Source organism: Bombina bombina, chromosome 3, assembly GCF_027579735.1.
Source record: "Bombina bombina isolate aBomBom1 chromosome 3, aBomBom1.pri, whole genome shotgun sequence".
Taxonomy (NCBI): domain Eukaryota; kingdom Metazoa; phylum Chordata; class Amphibia; order Anura; family Bombinatoridae; genus Bombina; species Bombina bombina.
In genome coordinates this window covers 808,622,889-808,648,065 of record NC_069501.1, presented here as the reverse complement: position 1 = coordinate 808,648,065, position 25,177 = coordinate 808,622,889, and the positions used below count along the sequence as shown (strand labels likewise).

Below are 25,177 nucleotides of genomic sequence, written 5' to 3'. Positions count from 1 at the left end.
ACAAATACACGTTTCATTTTGCTTCTGTTCAAATAAAATGTAATTAATTATCAGACTCCTCGCCAAGCCTCTAAGTTTCATGTGAGTACCATCTCCAGCTTTCTCCTGTTTTGTGTATGATGGTGTATTGTCTTGTTTTACGGTTGTAATGGGGGTTCATCTATATTTTCAATAGAGGTAACCCGATTTTCTTTGAAAGTGTTTGAAGCTTTGTAATATTGATATCAGTATATGTTAATCTTGTTGTTTGTAGTAGTGTCTATTACATACAGTTCTGTTAAAAATATAGTATACTGTCCCTTTAATGCAAATGTTGATTTTTGTATCATGTATGAGTTCCACATTGGTTAATCTTCAAATATATTATTGTTAGCATATTTTCACCCCCCACTCCTAAAAGGACTTTAAACCATATTCATTGTTAAAACAAATGTCTTTCTAAAAAAAAATAACACAATAATGTCTCTTTAAGAAAATAGACTTTATTTAACACGTCAATATAAATCTGATTTCAATATTTATTGTTTGAACAAGTACTTGTAGATATACCAACAAGCTTCAAATATATGTTAGCATATGTAATTTTGTTAAAGGGACAGTTTAGAAAACAAATAATGTTTTGCATTATTCTAAAAGTCAATTTTGTAATATCAATGATATCAAATGTTTCTCACCAATTAATCATTTGTCTGTGTTTATTTAAATTTGCTAGCTAAACCTATGAGGTTTGTGTGCTCATTTCTTCGAGCTTGAAGAGTCCTTGTAATCATTATGCAATTTGACCACTAGAGGGCATTTGGATAGCATTTGTATATGTAAAACCTTGTGCTCATACAGCATATTATTTACCATGTATTGATCATTGATATCTAAAATGTTGTTATGTCAGAACAACAAATAAGTGGTCATTTTTCATAGTCATAGATACAAGGGTAAGCACATAAGTCACACGTATTTCTCCATGTTTTGTTGTTTCCAACTTGATAATGCGTTATACAGTGTTTTCTTTGTAATCAATAATTTTCTGACTGTCCCTTTAAGCTGTGTTATTGGCATTCAAACAGTAATATGCCATCATGGATAATTGTAATGGTAATTTTGTTTGCGATTCGGGAAACAGTTTGGACATCACATCACAGAAACCAATCAATATCATGAACAAGGATAGGTATGTGATGATGTGGTTTTCACACACTTATAACCCACACTCTGCAAACAATCTTCCTCCATGGACCCGGTCCCATAGAAGTAGATTATATACAGAGTGTGGTCCACAAGTGTATGAAAACCACATCATCACATACCTATCCATTACACATTAAATAAAAAAAAACATTAAAGATGAAAATAAATACTTACTTCCTCTTCCTTCCCCTCTTCCCACGGGGCTGAGGCTCTGGGAGGGGCAACTGCCGTGTAATGCTCTAACTTACTGCCCCTTTAAGTATGGCCCTCCTCCTTCAGCCTATTTAAGCCAGCACTTCCTCTAACACTCTGCTTAGGTATCTTCAATTGCAGAGAGTTTCCTTCCTGTGCAACTTACTGAAGCCAATCAACTACAGACTGCTGTTGCTCCTCAGTCTGTATCAGCTGCTAACTTAAAGGAGCTGCAGCCTTTTTCACTGCTTCTGGATTCACTTTCAGTTTCTCTATAACAGCAGGACACTCCACACTGAAGCTGCATTGTTCCTCTCCTGCTGTCTGGAAAAGCCTTTAACCTTAACTACTGAATTACTGCTGGCAATCACTGCTCTTATGATCTCCTATACAGGACTGCATTCCTTCCATAAGATAAGTTGTTTCCCTTACAATCTATGCTTATGTGTGCTGCTCATTAACTCTCACAAAGTCTGTGCTTGCTATAATATGTAATACAACAAATCTTACTAGTTCTTTTTGCTAACAGCACACACACTAATCATCAACTTGTTATAACCTGTTGCTTAAATGGACTGCAATTAACAAACTTTGTCTCTAACTGTTATTGATGAACTACTAATCTAAAACAGAGATTGTTTGTTTATTTTTCCATTAATCTCAAGGCAGCCCCTGTGTTCAGATAATGTTTTCATCTACCCACAACATTAGTATCAGCTGCTAGCCAGCTAACCCTTAATTAACCAACTATTGCTAGCAGTCTTGTCTGTTCTCTCAGACTCTGACTGCTACTGATAGTTAAATCAAATTGCAGTTTCCTATGGTGTGGCCTCTTGTCAATGATTCCACTCTAACAACAACTGCTAACAAACTCTGATATGACAGAATACCTAAGCCCAAAATAAAAAAACTAAAAAAAAAAAAAAAAAAAAACTTTTGGATTGTGTTTTCTTAATTTACATTTAAGCAATCCCAAAGGACTTCCATCAGTACTCCAGTGCATCCCGTCGCCTATCACTCTAGAACTCTCACATCAGCCGAAATGAACTACCCTATCGCTGAAAAGGAGTTGCTGGCTATTAAGGTCGCTCTTGAGAACTGGAGACACCTATTGGAAGGCACTGACTTGCCCATTTTAATTTACACTGACCATCGTAACCTAGAATACCTCAAAACCACCAAAACTTTGTCATCTAGACAAGTTAGGTGGAGTCTTTTTTTTGATAGGTTTAACTATCTAATTACCTACCGTCCAGGTAGTGCCAATGGTAAAGCTGACTCGCTCTCCAGGATGTTTCCCAGGCCTCATTGTGCCACCACAACTACTATAATACCCACAGAACGGATTATAGCTCTCGTAGCTGATTTTCCCTCAAGGATAAAACAAGCTTTGCTCAATGACCACTCCCTTCCGTCTTCGCATACTCTTACAAAAGGATCTGATCAGTTACTCTATAAGGAAGATAAATTATATATCCCAACTGAGTTACGTCTTGAAATTCTCCAAACAATACATGACAACCCATTGTCTGGACACCCTGGACATTACAAAACCCTAGAACTCCTAAAAAGGAACTTCTGGTGGCCAAATATGTACAAAACAGTTTATGACTATATCAATACATGTACAGTTTGTGCAACCTCTAAACGACAGAGAGTTCCTCCATATGGACTTCTTATGTCTTTACCTATTCCAGAGAAACCTTGGAGCTCCATTTCAATGGATTTTGTGGTTGACTTACCCCCTTCTGCAGATTACACCACCATCCTGGTGGTTATTGATCAATTCACTAAGATGGTACACTTTGTTCCTTTAACCGAACTTCCAACTGCTCTAAAAACTGCACACATTTTCATTGAAAATATTGTACGTCTGCACGGTTTACCTAGCACCATCACTTCTGACAGGGGCGTACAATTTACCTCCAAATTTTGGAGAGAGCTATGTAGACTCCTCTCCATCCAGAACAACTTCACTAGTGCTTACCATCCCCAATCAAATGGACTTTCAGAAAGGACTAATCAGTGGTTGGAGCAGTTCTTGCGTTGTTACTGTTCTCATTTACAAGATGACTGGTATACATTCTTGCCTTTGGCAGAGTTCTCCTTCAATAACACTCTCAGTTCCACTACTAAACTTACGCCTTTCTATGCCAACTATGGCTATCATCCAACTTTTCATTTCTTAAAACCTGACTCCAGCTATAATCCGACTGTCACAGAAACCCTAAATACCATCAAATCCGGATTCGAAGTTATACGCTCAAATATTAAAATAGCACAGTTAAGACAAAAACGATACTTTGACCTACATCGACGCCATCCGCCAACTTTTAAGGTTGGTGACAGGGTTTGGTTATCAACCAAGAACTTAAAACTTGGAACTCCTTCAAAGAAACTCAGCGCCTTATTTATTGGTCCTTACTCCATCGCTAAGGTGATAAACCAAAATGCTGTACGCTTGACACTCCCAGCACATCTCCATATTCATCCAACCTTCCATGTTTCTCTCCTTAAACCATACCTAGAGAACAAGTTTCCTGGGAGATCTCTTCCTCCTCCTGCTCCAGTTGTGATAGATGGTGATTTGGAATATGAGGTTGATCAAATATTGGACTCTAGATTGTGTAGAGGGAGACTCCAATACTTAGTCAGATGGAAGGGTTATGACTCGTCTGAAGATTCTTGGATTCCCGTCTCTGACCTGAGAGCCCCTCGTCTTCGTTCTGACTTCCACAAACGTTACCCTCTCAAACCCTCGCAGCCCTGAGGTCTGCCTTACTCGGGGGGGTCCTGTAATGCTCTAACTTACTGCCCCTTTAAGTATGGCCCTCCTCCTTCAGCCTATTTAAGCCAGCACTTCCTCTAACACTCTGCTTAGGTATCTTCAATTGCAGAGAGTTTCCTTCCTGTGCAACTTACTGAAGCCAATCAACTACAGACTGCTGTTGCTCCTCAGTCTGTATCAGCTGCTAACTTAAAGGAGCTGCAGCCTTTTTCACTGCTTCTGGATTCACTTTCAGTTTCTCTATAACAGCAGGACACTCCACACTGAAGCTGCATTGTTCCTCTCCTGCTGTCTGGAAAAGCCTTTAACCTTAACTACTGAATTACTGCTGGCAATCACTGCTCTTATGATCTCCTATACAGGACTGCATTCCTTCCATAAGATAAGTTGTTTCCCTTACAATCTATGCTTATGTGTGCTGCTCATTAACTCTCACAAAGTCTGTGCTTGCTATAATATGTAATACAACAAATCTTACTAGTTCTTTTTGCTAACAGCACACACACTAATCATCAACTTGTTATAACCTGTTGCTTAAATGGACTGCAATTAACAAACTTTGTCTCTAACTGTTATTGATGAACTACTAATCTAAAACAGAGATTGTTTGTTTATTTTTCCATTAATCTCAAGGCAGCCCCTGTGTTCAGATAATGTTTTCATCTACCCACAACATTAGTATCAGCTGCTAGCCAGCTAACCCTTAATTAACCAACTATTGCTAGCAGTCTTGTCTGTTCTCTCAGACTCTGACTGCTACTGATAGTTAAATCAAATTGCAGTTTCCTATGGTGTGGCCTCTTGTCAATGATTCCACTCTAACAACAACTGCTAACAAACTCTGATATGACATGCCGACTCCGAAGAGTTCTCCTTGGAGATGTTGTGGGAAGAGTGGAAGGAAGAGTACTGGGACGACCAAGGTGAGGAGGAGAAGATGGCTGAGGAGGAGAAGATGGCTGAGGAGGAGAAGATGGCTGAGGAGGAGAAGATGGCTGAAGAGGAGGAGATGGCTGAAGAGGAGGAGATGGCTGAAGAGGAGGAGATGGGCCGGCAGGAGGAGATGGGCCAGCAGCAGGAGGCCCAGCAGCAAGAGGCCCAGCAGCAGGAGGCCCAGCAGCAGGAGGCCCAGCAGCAGGAGGCCCAGCAGCAGGAGGCGGACCAGGAGGCAGACCAGCATGCGCCTCCCGGAAAACATTGAACATCTCTTGGTGCAGATTAATGATTCTGTTTTGGCCTTGTTCGATTCTATTAAGTATGTTTATTATTTGGTTTTGGCCTTCAATTATTTGATTTTGTCCATCAATAATTCGAGTTCGGCCTTCGATATTTTGTATCCGGGAGTTACGCATCTGGTCTATGTAGTCCAGTAGAACCCGCACCTCCGCTATTTCCTCTTGTTGTGCTTAGCGGGGTACCCGTGCACGGCGGGGTGCCCGTGCACGGCGGTGTGCGGGTCCTTGAGGGTCCTCTGGTTCCGCGGGCTCCTGCTCTGCTTCCGGGGCCTCTTCATCAGCTTCCGTGCGATCTTCGTCACGGGGGGCCTCTTCCCTCCGAAGTGGAAATTCCTCCCCACCACTCTCATCCCGGGGAGATGGATGAGGCTGTGTTTCTTGTGCTGCCTCCTCCCCAGACTCTGTATATTAGAAAAAAAAAAAATGAATGTTTTGTCAAATTGTTGTCACTACCTCAATCATGAAAGTAAAGGTTTGCGTATAGTGTCCCTTGAAATACATTCGTATGTGAATTTATTGTTCAATGAGCTTACCGTCAGATGAGAATGGCAGGTTCCCGGTATCAATTCCTCCGATACCGACTATATCCACCTCGGAGATGCTGGGCCGCAACATTTCCTCCCATCGGCAGTACTCTATTTCCAGGGCAGGTCCGCCACCGGTTCCTGTGGAATGTCGGGCCTCCAGGCTTAACTTTTTCTTGAGATCCATCTTACAGTCCCGGTAGCGATGTTTTATCGAATCCAGATCTCTGTTCCGGCCACCCACTGCATTGACTGCATTTCTTATCTCATTCCAGAGCCTCCTCTTGTCAGTCGGGGTAGTCTTCTGGTGCTGCAGCCTCCTATACCTGGCCATATAGGCCTCTACGAGGGCCTCCTTCTCCTCCATCGAAAACCTCGCCTCCCTAGTCGCCTTGGCCTTCCCCTGTGATGATGCCCTCTGTTTCCCGGACTGTGAAGCCCTACTCTGTCCGCCACTGGGCCCAGCCACTTGTTCATCTTGAACCAAGTGGCTGGGTCCACCCACTGCTTCCACCCCCGCTTCCTGCCCCCCTTCCTGCCCTGTTCCTCTCCCCCTCCCTCTCCTCCCCCCTCTACCTCTCCCCTGCCTGCCCTCCATCTGTTCCCTAAACTAAACCCCAAATAATCAAACAAAAAGTGAGTGTGATGAAATGAAAGGGGGTCAAAATAAAGAACTAAAAAGACAAAAAAAAGTGCTGAAAGTGTGAGAGGGATGTAAAAAAACAAAGAGGGTAAGGAGTATTTAAATAAACCAAAAGAAGAAGAAGACTAAAAGGAGGATATGTAAACTAAATGTAACTAGGGGATGGGTATGGGATGGGTATGGGGTATGGGATAAGAGTAAATGGGACTACAGGGAATGGGACTACAGGGAATGGGGTATGGAGTGTAGTATGAGGGGGTAGGGGGTATGGAGTGTATGTAGTGTTATTGATAAGTGTATGTATGTATTGAATGTGTTTGCGTGTAAATGTGTTACGTGTACAGAAAAATCACTCGCTCGCTAACTCACACTACTACTAATTCTCACTAACACACTACTACTAATTCTCACTAACAAACACTCCCACTAACTCTCACTAACTACCACTAACTCACGCTCCCACTAACAACTCTCACTAACAACTCCCACTCCCACTAACTCACTCACGCTCGCACTAACAGACTCTCTCCCACTCCCACTAACTCCCACTAACTCACTCACGATAACACTAACAACTGACTCTCTCACGCTAACACTAACTCACTCACAATAATGCACCAACTCTCTAATCTTAAACCTCCAATCTCCAAAGACCCACCAGCAACACAGTCAAAGAAGCCCTGCTTGTGTGGTGCTTATATACCCTGTGTAAATGTTTAATGATGTACCAATTTCCGTTGTAAATTGTGTTCAGGTGTGCTTTATTAGCAATTAATATTAGTGCAATGTGTATTAGTTGTGTGAATTTGCGCATGCTCATTTTGAGTTAGTATTTGTGGAATGTGTAGAATGCGATGATGTCATAGTGGTCGTTTTCTCTAACATTGTCCAATAGTATTCTTTTTAAATGTGAATTTGCGATGGTGTGCTATTAGTGAAGTGTTGTATATGTATGTTTGTCCTAATATATAGTGATATTGAATGCGATTATTTTTCTAGTGTATGTATATATTTTTTATTCCTTGTTGTTATTTTGCGAATTTCCACATCTTAAAGTATATGCGTATTCCCCGTATTAAATTTTATTAAAAATCCCCCCGCTTGTGAATGTGTAATGCTTGTGTGCTTTGTTGATTGATTGTTGTTGTGACATTTGCGGCGTGTTATTGTTGTGCATAATGTGGTATGCGTCATATGACCGAGCTGTGCGTATTCTCGCGAGATCGAGTGTTAGGTGAAAAAAGCAATTTTTTTGCTTTTCCATTGATCTCTATGGGAGACTGTCTAACGCGGGCAGTATTCCGCGTGTGACATACACGCGTTAGGAGCATCGTTAGATGGTCTTTTTTGAACTCTAAATACCGGAGTCAAACAATGCCGTGCGTTAGACATAAAACACGCGTGGCGTTAGCAACCCATCTACTGCCGAACTCCAAATCTAGCCGTATGTTTTCCAAGTGAGTCAGCCACACAAGTCCAAACATAAAAAGCTAAAATGTCTTCATATAAAAAAATGACAATGTTTTCCAATATAAAAACAATACAGCTTTGCTCTTATGATGTAACAAAATAAATAAATACACTTTTGCACTTACCCTGTCCATGCTTCCAGAAGTATAAACTTCTACATCAAAATACTGAAGCATCTGCAATAGGCTAGTCACTTTCACTGAATCTGATACATACTATATATATAAAAAAATAAAAATAATTAAAAATAAGTATTCAAATATCAGAGTGAATAGTATATTTATTTATATATTTATTTTATTTTGTCCAACTCAGAGTTGTCCAACCTGAGGCCCAGGTGCCACACAGCAGTCTTTCAGTGATTGCACAAATAACAATACTACTTGTCCTATCCTCGTTTGCAAAGCATAAAACATTACTATTTCTCTGTAGATAGATTGTTCCTGTTCTATGTAGATCATATGTAAAAAAAAAAATCAATATCTGTTTAAATCTCAATATCATTGTTAGTACTAAATTGCACACATATTTGCTTAAAGGGACAGTATACTGTAAAAATGTTTTTCCCTCAATGTGTTTCCAATTACTTTTTTTTACCAGCTGCAGAGTATAAAATGTATGAGATTTGTTTTTTTAAGGTTTATTTGTGTATATGAATTAGCTAATTTTGTGTTTTGAAGCCACAACCTAATAAAATGGGTTGAGTTTGTAGGTATAGATCAGATCTCATTACTTTATCACATTGTGTACATATACCTGTTTCCTTATCTTATATCTGTCTATAAACCAATCACCAATACTTGGAGAGAACAATGAAAAAACAGAATTTATGCTTACCTGATAAATTACTTTCTCTTGCGGTGTATCCAGTCCACGGATTCATCCTTTACTTGTGGGATATTCTCATTCCCTACAGGAAGTGGCAAAGAGAGCACACAGCAGAGCTGTCCATATAGCTCCCCCTCTAGCTCCACCCCCCAGTCATTCGACCAAAGGTTAAGAAGAAAAAGGAGAAACCATAGGGTGCAGTGGTGACTGTAGTTAAAACAAAAAAAATGTACCTGACTTAAATGCCAGGGCGGGCCGTGGACTGGATACACCGCAATAGAAAGTAATTTATCAGGTAAGCATAAATTCTGTTTTCTCTTGCAAGGTGTATCCAGTCCACGGATTCATCCTTTACTTGTGGGATACCAATACCAAAGCTTTAGGACACGGATGAAGGGAAGGAACAAGACAGGTACCTTAAACGGAAGGCACCACTGCTTGCAAAACCTTTCTCCCAAAAATAGCCTCCGAAGAAGCAAAAGTATTGAATTTGTAAAATTTGGCAAAAGTATGCAGTGAAGACCAAGTCGCTGCCTTACAAATCTGTTCAACAGAAGCCTCATTTTTAAAAGCCCATGTGGAAGCCACTGCTCTGGTAGAATGAGCAGTAATTCTTTCAGGAGGCTGCTGGCCAGCAGTCTCATAGGCCAAACGGATGATGCTTTTCAGCCAAAAGGAAAGAGAGGTAGCAGTCGCTTTCTGACCTCTCCTCTTACCAGAATAGATAACAAACAAGGAAGATGTTTGTCTGAAATCCTTAGTTGCTTGTAAATAGAACTTTAAAGCACGAACTACATCAAGATTGTGTAATAGACGTTCCTTCTTCGAAGATGGATTAGGACACAGAGAAGGAACAACTATTTCCTGGTTAATATTCTTGTTAGAAACAACTTTAGGAAGAAAACCAGGCTTGGTACGCAAAACTACCTTATCTGCGTGGAACACCAGGTAAGGTGAATCACACTGTAAGGCAGATAATTCTGAAACTCTTCGAGCAGAAGAGATAGCTATCAAAAACAAAACTTTCCAAGATAACAACTTAATGTCTATGGAATGTAAAGGTTCAAACGGAACCCCTTGAAGAACTGAAAGAACTAGATGCAAACTCCATGGCAGAACCACGGGTTTATAAACAGGCTTGATTCTGACTAAAGCCTGAGCAAACGCTTGGACGTCTGGTACCTCTGCCAGACGCTTGTGTAATAGGATAGACAAAGCAGATATTTGTCCTTTTAAGGAACTAGCTGACAATCCTTTCTCCCATCCTTCTTGGAGAAAGGACAATATCCTGGGAATCCTAATCTTACTCCATGAGTAACCATTGGATTCACACCAACAAAGATATTTCCGCCATATCTTATGGTAGATTTTCCTGGTGGCAGGCTTTCTAGCCTGAATCAGAGTATCTATAACTGACTCAGAGAACCCACGCTTTGATAGAATTAAGCGTTCAATCTCCAAGCAGTCAGACGTAGAGAAACTAAATTTGGATGCTTGAACGGACCCTGTATCAGAAGATCCTGCCTCATTGGCAATGTCCATGGTGGAACAGATGACATGTCCACTAGGTCTGCATACCAAGTCCTGCGTGGCCACGCAGGTGCTATCAGAATCACCGAAGCCTTCTCCTGCTTGATTCTGGAGAGGAAACGGTGGAAAAACATAAGCCAGATTGAAGGACCAAGGAGCTGCTAGAGCATCTATCAATACCGCCTTGGAATCCCGGGACCTGGACCCGTAGAGAGGAAGTTTGGTGTTCTGACGGGATGCCATCAGATCCAACTCTGGAGTGCCCCAAAGCTGAGTCAGCTGGGCAAATACCTCCGGGTGGAGTTCCCACTCCCCCCGGGTGAAAAGTCTGACGACTTAGAAAATCCGCCTCCCAGTTGTCTACTCCTGGGATGTGAATTGCTGAGAGATGGCAGGAGTGATCCTCCGCCCACCTGATTATTTTGGTTACTTCCGTCATTGCTAGGGAACTCTTCGTTCCCCCCTGATGATTGACGTAAGCTACAGTCGTGATGTTGTCCGACTGAAATCTGATGAATTTGGCCGCAGCTAGTTGAGGCCATGCCTGAAGAGCGTTGAATATCGCCCTCAGTTCCAGAATGTTTATCGGGAGAAGAGTTTCATCCCGAGACCATAAGCCCTGAGCTTTCAGGGAGTCCCAGACCGCACCCCAGCCTAACAGACTGGCGTCGGTCGTTACAATGATCCACTCTGGCCTGCGGAAACATATTCCCTGAGACAGGTGATCCTGAGACAACCACCAGAGAAGAGAATCTCTGGTCTCCTGGTCCAACTGAATTTGAGGAGACAAATCTGCATAATCCCCATTCCACTCTTTGAGCATGCATAGTTGCAGTGGTCTGAGGTGTATCCGAGCAAAAGGGACTATGTCCATTGCCGCTACCATTAGTCCGATTGTCTCCATGCACTGAGCTACAGATGGCCGAGGAATGGAATGAAGAGCTCAGCAAGAAGTTAACAGTTTTAACTTTCTGATCTCCGTCAGAAATATTTTCATTTCTACCGAGTCTATCAGTGTTCCTAGGAATGGAACTCTTGTGAGGGGGGAGAGAGAACTCTTTTTGACGTTCACCTTCCACCCGTGAGACCTCAGAAAGGTCAATAAGATCTCTGTGTGAGACTTGGTTCTTTGGAAAATCGACGCCTGAATTAAGATGTCGTCTAGGTAAGGCGCCACTGCTATGCCTCGCGGTCTTAGAACTGCCAGGAGGGACCCTAGCACCTTTGTGAAGATTCTGGGAGCAGTGGCCAACCCAAAAGGAAGAGCCACAAACTGATAATGCTTGTCCAGAAAGGCGAACCTGAGAAACTGGTGATGATCTTTGTGGATAGGAATATGTAGATATGCATCCTTTAGATCCACGGTAGTCATATATTGACCCTCCTGGATCATTGGTAAGATTGTCTGAATGGTCTCCATCTTGAATGATGGGACTCTGAGGAATTTGTTTAGAATTTTGAGATCCTGGATTGGTCTGAAAGTTCCTTCTTTTTTGGGAACCACAAACAGGTTTGAGTAAAACCCCAGTCCTTGTTCTGCAATTGGAACTGGGTGGATCAATCAAATTGTATGTAGATCTTCTACACAGCGTAAAAACGCCTCTTTCTTTGTCTGATCTGTAGACAGACGAGAAATGTGGAACCTTCCCCTTGGAGGAGAGTTCTAGAATTCTAAAAGGTATCCCTGGGCTACAATCTCTAATGCCCAAGGATCGTGTACATCTCTTGCCCAGGCCTGAGCAAAGAGAGAGAGTCTGCCCCCTACTAGATCCGGTACCGGATCAGGGGCTACCCCTTCATGCTGTCTTGGTGGCAGCTGCAGGCTTTTTGGCCTGTTTACCCTTATTCCAGCCCTGGTAAGGTTTCCAGGTTGCCTTGGGCTGTGAAGCGTTACCCTCTTGCTTTGCAGCCGATTGCGAAAGGAACGAAAATTAGCTTTGTTCTTTGTCTTATAGGGCTTGTCCTGAGGGAGAGCATGGCCTTTTCCCCCGGTGATATCTGAAATAATCTCTTTCAATTCAGGCCCGAAGAGGGTCTTTCCTTTGAAAGGAATGTTCAAAAGCTTGGATTTAGACGACACATCGGCCGACCAGGACTTTAGCCATAGCGCCCTGCGTGCCAAAATGGCGAAACCTGAATTTTTTGCCGCTAACTTAGCTATTTGGAAAGCAGCGTCAGTGATAAAAGAATTAGCTAGCTTCTATCCATAATTTCCTCATATGAGGTCTCCGTCTGGAGCGAGTCTTCCAGCGCCTCAAACCAGAAAGCAGCTGCAGTAGTTACAGGAATAATGCAGGCAATAGGTTGGAGAAGAAAACCTTGTTGAACAAAAAATTTCTTAAGTAAACCCTCTAACTTCTTATCCATAGGGTCTTTAAAAGCACAACTGTCTTCAATTGGTATGGTTGTGTGTTTAGCAAGTGTAGAAACAGCCCCCTCCACCTTAGGGACCGTCTGCCAAGAGTCCCGCACAGAGTCTTGTATGGGGAACATTTTCTTAAAAACAGGAGGGGGAGCAAAGGGAATCCCTGGACTATCCCACTCCCTAGTAATGATATCCGCAATCCTCTTAGGGACCGGAAACGTATCCGTGTAAACAGGGACCTCTAGGTACTTGTCCATTTTACACAATTTCTCTGGGATCACTAAAGGGTCGCAGTCATCCAGAGTAGCTAGTACCTCCCTAAGCAAAACGCGGAGGTGTTCTAGTTTAAATTTAAAACCCAATGTATCTGAATCTGTCTGAGGAGGAACCCTTCCTGAATCAGAGACTTCTCCCTCAGACATCAAATCCCTCGCTCCCACTTCAGAGCGTTGTGAGGGTATATTGGATACGGCTGCCAAAGCGTCAGAATGCTCATAATCTGTTCTTAAAAAGGAGCTATCACGCTTTGCGGGTAATATGGGCAGTTTAGATAAGAAGGCTGTAAGAGAATTATCCATGACTGCCGCTAAGTCTTGTAATGTAAAAGGGTTAGACGCACTAGAGGTACTAGGCGTCGCTTGCACGGGCGTAACTGGTTGTGACACTTGGGGAGAGGCAGACGGACTACCCTCATTACCTTCAGTCTGAGAATCATCTTGGGCCACATTCTTAAGTGCAACAATATGATCTTTAAAGTGTATAGATATATCAGTACAAGTGGGACACATTCTGAGAGGGGGTTCCACCATGGCTTCTAAACACATTGAACAAGGATTTTCCTTAGTGTCAGACATGTTTAATAGACTAGTAATATACATAAGCAGGCTTGGAAATAACTTTAATCAAATAAAAAACACAATTTGAAAAAAACGTTACTGTGCCTTTAAGAGATAAAAAGAGCACACAATTTTACAAAACAGTGAAAAATGCAGCAACTCTCCTACAGTATGTACCTAAAGCCTTAATAAGATTGCACCACAAGTTTCAAAACGATTAACCCCTTAATGCCCAAACCGGAGAAGCCTAAAGCCGACACCAGGTTAAAAATAGTACAGCACCTTGCCACAGCCTTGCTGTGGCCCTACCTGCCCTTAGGGATCAGATTTGGGGGAATATAGCTTCTATAAGGCCCTCAAACAGCAGCAGGACCCTCCATGTGAAGCAGCATGAACTTCTCTGCAATTCTAACTGCGCATCTGAGGCGCAAAATTAGGCCCCTCCCACTCTACTCCGGAGCTGTGAGGCCTAGTAAATCACTCTTAAGTGAATAAAAACCAGCCATGTGGGTAATAACCCCAGAAAGAACCCCAAAAGGAATTTCAAAGTGTCTACAAACTATATTTTTCTTAAATAAACAATTGATTGCCCTGAATCAGTGTCAACCAGCATAATTAGCCCTGTTATGTAAGCATTAAATTCCTTACTAAGTCTGTGAACATAGTTTACCCTCCCCTCATGGGGATATTGTCAGTCTCTTCTAGCATTATCTCAGTCTTGTCTAGAAATAAATGACTGAACATACCTCATTGCAGATTACCCTGCAAACCGTTCCCCCCAACTGAAGATTTCTGGTACTCCTCAGTCCTGTGTGGGAACAGCAGTGGATTTTAGTTACAACAAGCTAAAATCATTTTCCTCTCAGCAGAAATCTTCATCACTTAGTACACTTAGTACCAGTAAATAGTACAAACCGGTACCATTTAAAATAACAAACTTTTGATTGAAGATAAGAAAAACTACAATGCTAACACCACATACACTTTACCCTCCCGTAGAGAAACCCTAGTGCTTAGAGCCGACAAAGAGAATGACTGGGGGGTGGAGCTAGAGGGGGAGCTATATGGACAGCTCTGCTGTGTGCTCTCTTTGCCACTTCCTGTAGGGAATGAGAATATCCCACAAGTAAAGGATGAATCCGTGGACTGGATACACCTTGCAAGAGAAATTAACATTTTATTACCTTAACTCTTTTATAACCCACTGAGAGTGTAATTTTTTTCTGCTGGCTGTGTTAACACAGCTTGGTCTTGAGGCCAAAAACTTTCAGGATGTGTGGGGATACCACAGGCTAAATAAACTATTTCAAATGCCAATATAAGGGTAATGGAAATACTTGTAAACAATTTATTACACTGTAGCAGTTAAAGTGGATCATTGGGGAGACATTTTTTGAGTAAACTGTCCCTTTAAAACAAACTATGAATTATGACTTTGAGACAGGGCGAATATATATAAAATAAGTACTTTAGAAAAAGGCCTACACAATATATGGTCATTTTACAAAAATCATATAAATGAGAAATAATCCTAAAAGTACAAAATGACTATGCATTTTACAATTTCACATGTCCCACTTGCTCATATAAAGTGAAGTATAATGCATATTTAAACAATGCATAGTCTATTGCAGCGTTTCTTAACCGCGGTCCTCAAGTACCCCCAACAGGCCTGCTTTCACCCATCAGTTGATTATTTCACCTGTGCTCTAGTTCAGCTATAATGAAAACCTGGTCTGTTAGGGGTACTTGAGGACCGCGGTTGAGAAACACTGGTCTATTGAACTGGTTATTCAGAAATACCTTAGGGAATTTTACCAATATACAGACTAATTTGCAGCATCACCCATTTGGTATCCTTTACCTTAGCCAGTAGAAGTGGTAGGGTCTCTGCAAAGTGTTCAGTAATTCTTATGCTATCTTCTTGCTGCATTCTCTTCTCCTTGGCTGACAGTACCTAGGGCAATGGAAAGCTTTAAGCTTGAATGAAGATGAAAAAAATGCTAGATTACGAGCACAAGCGATATGGGGTATTTTGCGGTTCTTTGTGTGCAATGGAAATATTATGAGTCGAAAGTAAACACATTTGCTTGAGCACAATTGAATTTAATGCGCATCTAGTTAGCGTGACTTCAGAGTTTTGGTTAGCTGTTACAAGAGACAAAAAACTGGCACAAAACACATAAAAAATACAATTAAATGTACAGTTACCCTCATAATAACTGTCTGATAAAATTGTTTGTTCGTTTTTACAAAAAAATTATTAAAACTTATAAGGGCTCAAACATAAAAAAAGCCTGCAAAAGGCTTTAACATATATATATATGTGTGTGTGTGTGTGTGTGTGTGTATTTACAAACAAATACTCATATATAAATACATATGTATACATATTTAGACAAGGAAAGTGGAATAGTACTCCCAGACTGGCCCGGGGACACTGCTCAGCTATGGTGCTATAGCACTCTCAAAAAGCTGCACTATTTCTAGAGTCAAATGGATGCAGTCTTGGCCCAGACCAGTCTGGGAGGAAGTCCCTAGGGAAAAATACTAAACAGACATTACAATACACACAAGAATAAAGTCTAGCACTCGCTAACAAGCTCTCAGCTACGGTTAAAAGAAACTGGGAGAGTCAGTTACCGCATTTACGAGCGCAAACCGACACAAGCAAAGGCCTGCTTCTAGCAATGATAATGTGTGAGCGGGAGTGCTAAATAGTGCTCCACCCATAATCTACCCCTACATGAGCTGTGACAAGCTCATTAACACAATCTATTTTATTCCTGCTCAACTATCAGGTCTGATGATCAAAATCTATCCAGCATGGAGAGAAAACTTTAGAGACTTTTTTTAATGATTATAGTGTAATACATGTGTCTCTTCTTTACATTCAAAACCTGCATAACTAGATAAATTGCTCTCAAGTTTGCCTTTGATAAACTCTTTGAGGGACCGTGCAGTGCTGAGGAGACGTCTTTAAATCATCCGACCCTTACTCTTGCTACTAACAGCAAAGCAATAGCTTTACTCCCTGTATTTATTTTATTTAGTACTAGTTTGTACAAATACACAGAAAGTACAATAAGCTGGTGTCAGACTTACATACCTTTCTAGATGTTCCTCTTCCTACAGGAGGATGAGCTTCTACTGCTTGACGCACACTTGCTAGGATTAGTTCAATGAGGAGATTTTCCTGTTCAGCATTCAAGCCTGAAATACAGTTTCATTTACTACTCTACATACAGCAAACTGTCTAACATAAGATGTATTTAATATAGTGATTAATGTACAAATCACTATTAACCTACACTGATAGGATCTTACCTACATTTTACATTTTACTGTTTTCTTACATTATTTTTTTCTAACATAAATATAGAACAAATGTGAATCAGTACATTATTTGGATGTTATTCCTATGAGTTACCATTACCTTATTTTATTCCACCAAAAATTAAGTCTCACATAAAAAAAATATGACTTGTTTTCAGTGCATAGTGGACATATCTGGACAAAAACAGAATTTATGCTTACCTGATAAATTACTTTCTCCAACGGTGTGTCCGGTCCACGGCGTCATCCATTACTTGTGGGAAATGTTCTCCCCCACAGGGAAAGGCAAGGGTTCCTTTTCTGGGAACAATAGAAATATACCTCCCCCTCTGGCTCCGCCCCCCCAGTCATTCGACCGACGGTTAGGAGAAAAAGGAGAAACTATAGGGTGCCGTGGTGACTGTAGTGTATAAAGAAAAAATTTTCAACCTGATTAAAAAAACCAGGGCGGGCCGTGGACCGGACACACCGTTGGAGAAAGTAATTTATCAGGTAAGCATAAATTCTGTTTTCTCCAACATTGGTGTGTCCGGTCCACGGTGTCATCCATTACTTGTGGGAACCAATACCAAAGCTTTAGGACACGGATGAAGGGAGGGAGCAAATCGAGTTACCTAAACGGAAGGCACCACGGCTTGCAAAACCTTTCTCCCAAAAGTAGCCTCCGAAGAAGCGAAAGTATCAAATTTGTAGAATTTGGCAAAAGTGTGCAGAGAAGACCAAGTCGCTGCCTTACATATCTGGTCAACAGAAGCCTCGTTCTTGTAGGCCCATGTGGAAGCCACAGCCCTAGTAGAGTGAGCTGTGATACGGTCAGGAGGCTGCCGTCCGGCAGTCTCATAAGCCAAGCGGATAATGCTTTTCAGCCAGAAAGAGAGAGAGGTAGCAGTAGCTTTTTGACCTCTCCTCTTACCACAGTAAACGACAAACAAGGATGAGGTTTGTCTAAAATCTTTTGTTGCTTCTAAATAGAACTTTAAAGCACGAACAACATCTAAATTGTGTAATAAACGTTCCTTCTTTGAAACTGGATTCGGACACAAAGAAGGAACAACTATTTCCTGGTTGATGTTCTTGTTGGAAACAACTTTTGGAAGAAAACCAGGCTTAGTACGCAAAACAACCTTATCTGAATGGAACACCAGATAGGGTGGATCACACTGCAAACCAGATAATTCAGAAACTCTTCTAGCAGAAGAAATAGCAACCAAAAACAGAACTTTCCAAGATAGTAACTTAATATCTATGGAATGTAAAGGTTCAAACGGAACCCCTTGAAGAACTGAAAGAACTAAATTTAGACTCCAAGGAGGAGTCATGGGTCTGTAAACAGGCTTGATTCTAACCAAAGCCTGAACAAAAGCTTGTACATCTGGCAAAGCTGCCAGTCGTTTGTGCAACAAGACAGATAATGCAGAAATCTGTCCTTTTAGAGAACTAGCTGACAATCCTTTATCCAAACCTTCTTGGAGAAAGGAGAGAATCTTTGGAATTTTAATCTTACTCCAGGAGAATCCTTTGGATTCACACCAACAGATATATTTTTTCCATATTTTATGGTAAATCTTTCTAGTCACAGGTTTTCTGGCTTGGACCATAGTATCAATCACAGAATTTGAAAACCCACGCTTGGATAAAATCAAGCGTTCAATTTCCAAGCAGTCAGCTGGAGAGAAACTAGATTGGGATGTTCGAATGGACCTTGTACTAGAAGGTCCTGTCTCAAAGGTAGCTTCCATGGTGGAGTCGATGACATATTCACCAGGTGTGCATACCAAGTCCTGCGTGGCCACGCAGGAGCTATCAGAATCACCAAGGCCTTCTCCTGTTTGATCCTGGCTATAAGCCTGGGGAGGAGAGGAAACGGTGGAAACACATATGCTAGGTTGAACGACCAAGGCGCCACTAATGCATCCACTAGAGTCGCCTTGGGATCCCTGGATCTGGACCCGTAGCAAGGAATCTTGAAGTTCTGACGGGACGCCATTAGATCCATGTCTGGAATGCCCCATAATTGGGTTAACTGAGCAAAGACCTCCGGATGGAGTTCCCACTCCCCCAGATGGAAAGTCTGACGACTCAAATAGTCTGCCTCCCAGTTGTCTACTCCTGGGATGTGAATAGCAGATAGATGGCAGGAGTGATTCTCTGCCCATTGGATTATCTTGGTTACTTCCTTCATCGCTAGGGAACTCTTTGTTCCCCCCTGATGATTGATGTACGCAACAGTCGTTATGTTGTCCGACTGAAATCTTATGAACCTGGCTTCCGCTATTTGAGGCCAAGCCAGGAGCGCATTGAATATAGCTCTTAGTTCCAAAATGTTTATCGGGAGAAGCGACTCTTCCCGCGACCATAGGCCCTGAGCTTTCAGAGAGTCCCAGACTGCGCCCCACCCCAAGAGGCTGGCGTCGGTCGTGACGATGACCCACTCCGGTCTGCGGAAACTCATTCCCTGAGACAGGTGATCCTGGGTCAACCACCAGAGAAGTGAGTCCCTGGTTACCTGGTCTACTTGAATTTGGGGAGACAAGTCTGTATAGTCCCCATTCCACTGATTGAGCATGCACAGCTGTAATGGTCTTAGATGAATTCGAGCAAAAGGAACCACATCCATTGCTGCGACCATTAGTCCTATTACTTCCATGCATTGAGCTATGGAGGGTTGAGGAATAGAGTGAAGAACTCGACAAGCTTTTAGACGCTTTGTCTTTCTGACGTCTGTGAGAAAGATCTTCATTTCCACAGAATCTATTATTGTTCCCAGAAAAGGAACCCTTGTGGACGGTGACAGTGAACTTTTTTCTATGTTCACCTTCCACCCGTGAGATCTGAGAAAAGCCAACACAATGTCTGTATGAGCCCTCGCTTTGGAAAGAGACGACGCTTGGATTAGGATGTCGTCTAGATAAGGCGCTACAGCGATGCCCCTCAGTCTTAGGACCGCTAGAAGGGACCCTAGCACCTTTGTGAAAATTCTGGGAGCGGTGGCTAAACCGAATGGAAGAGCCACAAACTGGTAATGTTTGTCCAGAAAGGCGAACCTCAGGAACTGACGATGAGATTTGTGGATTGGGATATGCAGATACGCATCCTTTAGATCCACGGTAGTCAAAAATTGACCCTGCTGGATTGTTGGTAAGATTGTCCGAATGGTCTCCATCTTGAAGGATGGAACTCTGAGGAACTTGTTTAATATCTTTAAATCCAGAATTGGCCTGAAAGTTCCCTCTTTTTTGGGAACCACAAACAGGTTTGAGTAAAACCCTAGACCTTGTTCCCCGGAGGGGACTGATCACTCCCATCTTACACAATGTAAGACTGCCTGTTTCTTTATCTGGTCTGAAGATAAGCGAGACAGGTGGAACCTTCCCTTTGGAGGAAGTCCCTTGAATTCTAACAGGTATCCCTTGGAAACTATCTCTAGTGCCCAGGGATCCAGAACATCTCTTGCCCAAGCCTGAGCGAAGAGAGATAGTCTGCCCCCTACCAGATCCGGTCCCGGATCGGGGGCTACCCCTTCATGCTGTCTTGGTAGCAGCAGCAGGTTTCTTGGTTTGTTTACCCTTGTTCCAGCCTTGCATGGGCTTCCAAGCGGGTTTGGGCTGGGCCGCGTTACCTTCTTGTCTAGCGGTAGTGGAGTTATTAGCCGGTCCGTTCCTGAAATTGCGAAAGGAACGAAAATTAGACTTGTTATTAGCCTTAAAAGGCCTATCCTGTGGGAGGGCATGGCCCTTACCCCCAGTGATGTCTGAAATAATTTCCTTCAATTCCGGCCCAAAAAGGGTCTTACCCTTGAAAGGAATATTCAGTAACTTAGTCTTGGACGACACATCTGCCGACCAGGATTTTAGCCAAATCGCCCTCCGCGCTACAATAGCAAAACCTGAGTTTTTCGCCGCCAATTTCGTTATTTGAAAGGCGGCATCCAATATAAAGGAATTAGCTAACTTTAATGCGTGAATTCTGTCCATGACTTCTTCATAGGAAGTCTCTTTCTGGAGCGACCTTTCTAGTTCTTCGAACCAAAAGGACGCCGCTGAAGTGACAGTAATAACACACGTAGCTGGTTGAAGGATGAACCCTTGCTGAACAAAAATCTTTTTAAGCAATCCTTCCAATTTTTTATCCATAGGATCTTTGAAAGAGCAGCTGTCCTCTATAGGAATAGTTGTGCGATTCGCTAGTGTTGAAACAGCTCCCTCAACCTTCGGGACCGTTTGCCATGTGTCCCTTCTAGGGTCTACTATGGGAAACATTTTCTTAAATATAGGAGGTGGGGCAAAGGGTACACCTGGCTTCTCCCACTCCTTTTCCACTATGTTCGCTACCCTCTTAGGTATTGGAAAAGCGTCGTTGTGAACTGGGACCTCTAAAAATTTGTCCAATTTGCACAACTTCTCTGGTACTACCATGGAATCACAGTCATCCAGAGTAGCTAATACCTCCTTAAGCAAAGCGCAGAGATGTTCTAGCTTAAAATTAAATGCCACTAGATCAGGTTCTGCCTGTTGAGAAATTTTTCCTGAGTCTGAAATTTCACCCTCAGACAGCCCTTCCCTCACAGCCAATTCCGATTGATGTGAGGGTAAAATAGATAAGGCATCGTCAGCGTCTGATTGTTCATCCTTTTTATCTGTATTTAAAACTGAACAATCACGCTTTCTCTGAAAAGCTGGCAGTTTGGATAAAAGATTTGCTATAGAATTATCCACTACTGCTGATAATTGTTGCATAGAAATAAGCACTGGCGCGCTAGGTGTCGCCTGCACAGGCAAAGCTGGTGTAGACACAGAAGGAGAGGATGTAGAGCTATCCCCACTACCTTCATTAGATAAATCATCTTGGGCAACATTATGAAAAATAACAGAGCTGTCCTGATTTTGTTTGGACGCTATGGCGCAATTATCACAAACACTCGAAGGGGGAACCACATTTGTCTCTATACACACAGAACATAGGTTATCTGATGGAACAGACATGTTAAACAGATTTAGGCAGGCAAACAATGCAATAAAAACGATTTTAAACAAAAATGTTACTGTCTCTTTAAATAATAAAATGACACATTTATTTCTGAATGTTCAAAAAACTATGAAGACAATATGCGATTTTTCTGAAATTTGGACCCCAGTGTCTTAATGCTTAGAAAGTATTGCACAGCAAATATGGAGACTCTAGCTCTTAAAACAAGCAAACCGGAGCTAATTGTTGGATTTAACCGTTTTTATACACCACAATCCCAGCTACAGCCTTGCTGCAGCTTTTTACCTTCCTTATGGGTCACCATTCACAGAAAAAAGCCTTTTGGAGTCACTTTCTGAGCCACAGGACCCTCTCACATGAATCTGCATGCACTGCCTTGAAATTCAACTGTGCAGCTGAAGTGCCAAAATGAGGCTTCCTCCCTCAGCACACTAGAGTGAAGGGGCCTTCCTGACTAGATTTAGGTGTCTAAAACAAGCCAGATCAATAAAAAACGTTCCCAAGTGTATGTGAGCTTATAAAATATTTCAAATGGTATAATATTGTAATAAAAACCAATCGATTTAGCCCCTAACAGTGTCTACCAGCATAAAAAACAAAAAGGGGAAGCCTGTTATCTTTTTTGCTGAGGTGAAAGAAAAATGGCTTCCCGTTTCCCCTGAGGGGAAAAATGACTGTCATTTAGCATTAGCCTGTGTTGTTAGAAGGAGACTAGTCATACCTGAAGCAGATGAGTCTGCAAACTGTTACCCCCAACTGAAGTTCTCTTGTTTCAACAGTCCTGCGTGGTAACAGTAATGGATTTTAGTTACTTGTGCTAAAATCATAGCCCTCTTAAACAGAAATCTTCATCACTTTTCTGTTATAGAGTAAATAGTACAAGCCAGCACTATTTTAAAATAACAAACTCTTGATAGAATAATAAAAAACTACAACTAACACCACAAACTCCTCGCCATCCCTGTGGTAGATGCTACTTGTTCAAAGCGGCAAGGAGAATGACTGGGGGGCGGAGCCAGAGGGGGAGCTATATGGACAGCTCTTGCTGTGTGCTCTCCTTGCCTTTCCCTGTGGGGGAGAACATTTCCCACAAGTAATGGATGACGCCGTGGACCGGACACACCAATGTTGGAGAAATAATATTTTTTGTACCAGTCAGGTACAAAAACATAAAGAACACAGTATACTTTACAATTTATATTATCTTACCCCCTTCCTCTTCATTGGTGTCATGCAGCAGAATAGATGACATGCATTTCCAGTCTTTCAAAAAAACAGGTGTGCAGTCCCAGAGACTATCAACAAGGTACGTCAGGTGTTCATGAAGCTACAAAAGGATCAAAGACCACTTGATGAACAACCTTCAACCTTTACTTTCAAAATTGAAATTCATTTTAAATATGATTACGTAAAGAAAATAAGGAAATTTTACCAATAAATGTTTTTTCTCCTCTTCATTAATATCTTAAAAATACTTTGCACTTGTGCATACCCACATATTCTTTCTGATCCCTGCCTTTTTCAGTGACTTCACCAAAACTCAGTTTTACAATTTAAAGGAATTTAAAAAAAAAACACTTCAGAAGATAACTATAGATTATAACCTACCAGACAACACGTTGTAGTGACTATAGAAATTAATTTATTACTAGAAATGTATCTATTTTTAGTTTCACTTGTAACAGCATATGCAGAACATGCTAGGGATTTAAGTTTAATAACAGAGATGAAGAAACATTTTAAATAGCAGCTGCTTGTAAGATCTGCCCAGACTGTTTTACTATATCTAAGTAAGACACCACAGAGCTTTCTATTAGATAATTTGTCACCATTTCCTCAGTTATAGTGCAGTATCTCTGTTTTAAAATAAGCACAGCCATCTTCTACAAAAATGCAAGATGACCAGTGATCGATCCCAGTAGAGTATGTCCCATTGGATGTCCCATTGGGCTTTAGATCAGACACCACTGCCTACATCCCTCTGTCAGTCCTACTCCCATATAAGACCTCATCAGACACAGCCTCATTACAGTTTCAGCGTTGAAATAAGTATAACTTTACAGGTAGTACAAGTAAACACTCACTGAGACCATTATTATTTACAGTGAGTATTACCTCTGCCTGGTGCAATTTAAACCCTAAAACATACTTTAGACACACAAAAAGGAACAGAGATAGCAATTTACTTATAGTCCAGAGAACACCGAGTCAATCAAAAGTGCTAAAGTTAAATATTTATTTGAAGTCACACAGGGTTAAAATCTGTCATAAAAACAACAAGGAAACAGCATATTAAGAAACTAGCAATTTACTTGTCACAAAATAAAATTTAATAAATAACAATTGTTAAGTGAAATTAATCTCACCTCACTCTCGCAAAAGAAAGCAAGCAAAGATTTCAGTTGGCTGGCACTGAGCAGAGTGTTCTGTATCTCTTGTACACTGGCTTCCCCAGGCAACACTTGATTTAGATGCCTAAACATTAAGAATAAAAATGATCAGTCTTCAGATAAAACACAATGTATTATTTATGAAATGAACATTATTGGTACTGGACAAAAAAATGCTTACCTGATAAATTTCTTTCTCTTGTGATGTATCAAGTCCACGGATTCATCCATACTTGTGGGATATTCTCCTTCCTAACAGGAAGTGGCAAAGAGAGCACCCACACCAGAGCTGTCTATATAGCTCCTCCCTTAGCTCCACCCCCCAGTCATTCGACCGAAGGCTAGGAAGAAAAAGGAGAAACTATAGGGTGCAGAGGTGACTGAAGTTTTTCAAATAAAAATATAATACCTGTCTTAAATACAGGGAGTGCAGAATTATTAGGCAAGTTGTATTTTTGAGGATTAATTTTATTATTGAACAACAACCATGTTCTTAATGAACCCAAAAAACTCATTAATATCAAAGCTGAATAGTTTTGGAAGTAGTTTTTAGTTTGTTTTTAGTTATAGCTATTTTAGGGGGATATCTGTGTGTGCAGGTGACTATTACTGTGCATAATTATTAGGCAACTTAACAAAAAACAAATATATACCCATTTCAATTATTTATTTTTACCAGTGAAAACAATATAACATCTCAACATTCACAAATATACATTTCTGACATTCAAAAACAAAACAAAAACAAATCAGTGACCAATATAGCCACCTTTCTTTGCAAGGACACTCAAAAGCCTGCCATCCATGGATTCTGTCAGTGTTTTGATCTGTTCACCATCAACATTGCGTGCAGCAGCAACCACAGCCTC

General features: G+C 41.5%; 1 protein-coding gene across 1 annotated transcript in view; it reads right to left on the bottom strand.

The window, feature by feature from the left end:
• Window positions 1–25,177, bottom strand: part of LOC128652530 (cohesin subunit SA-2) — an 851,571-nt gene that overhangs the window by 529,899 nt on the left and 296,495 nt on the right. Inside the window, exons 6-10 of the mRNA XM_053705464.1 lie at window positions 24,285–24,393; window positions 23,128–23,245; window positions 16,706–16,809; window positions 15,461–15,553; window positions 8,163–8,252 (exon numbers count right to left, since the gene is read on the bottom strand). Coding sequence (XP_053561439.1) covers window positions 8,163–8,252; window positions 15,461–15,553; window positions 16,706–16,809; window positions 23,128–23,245; window positions 24,285–24,393 — 514 coding nt within the window. The remainder of the gene's footprint in view (window positions 1–8,162; window positions 8,253–15,460; window positions 15,554–16,705; window positions 16,810–23,127; window positions 23,246–24,284; window positions 24,394–25,177) is intronic.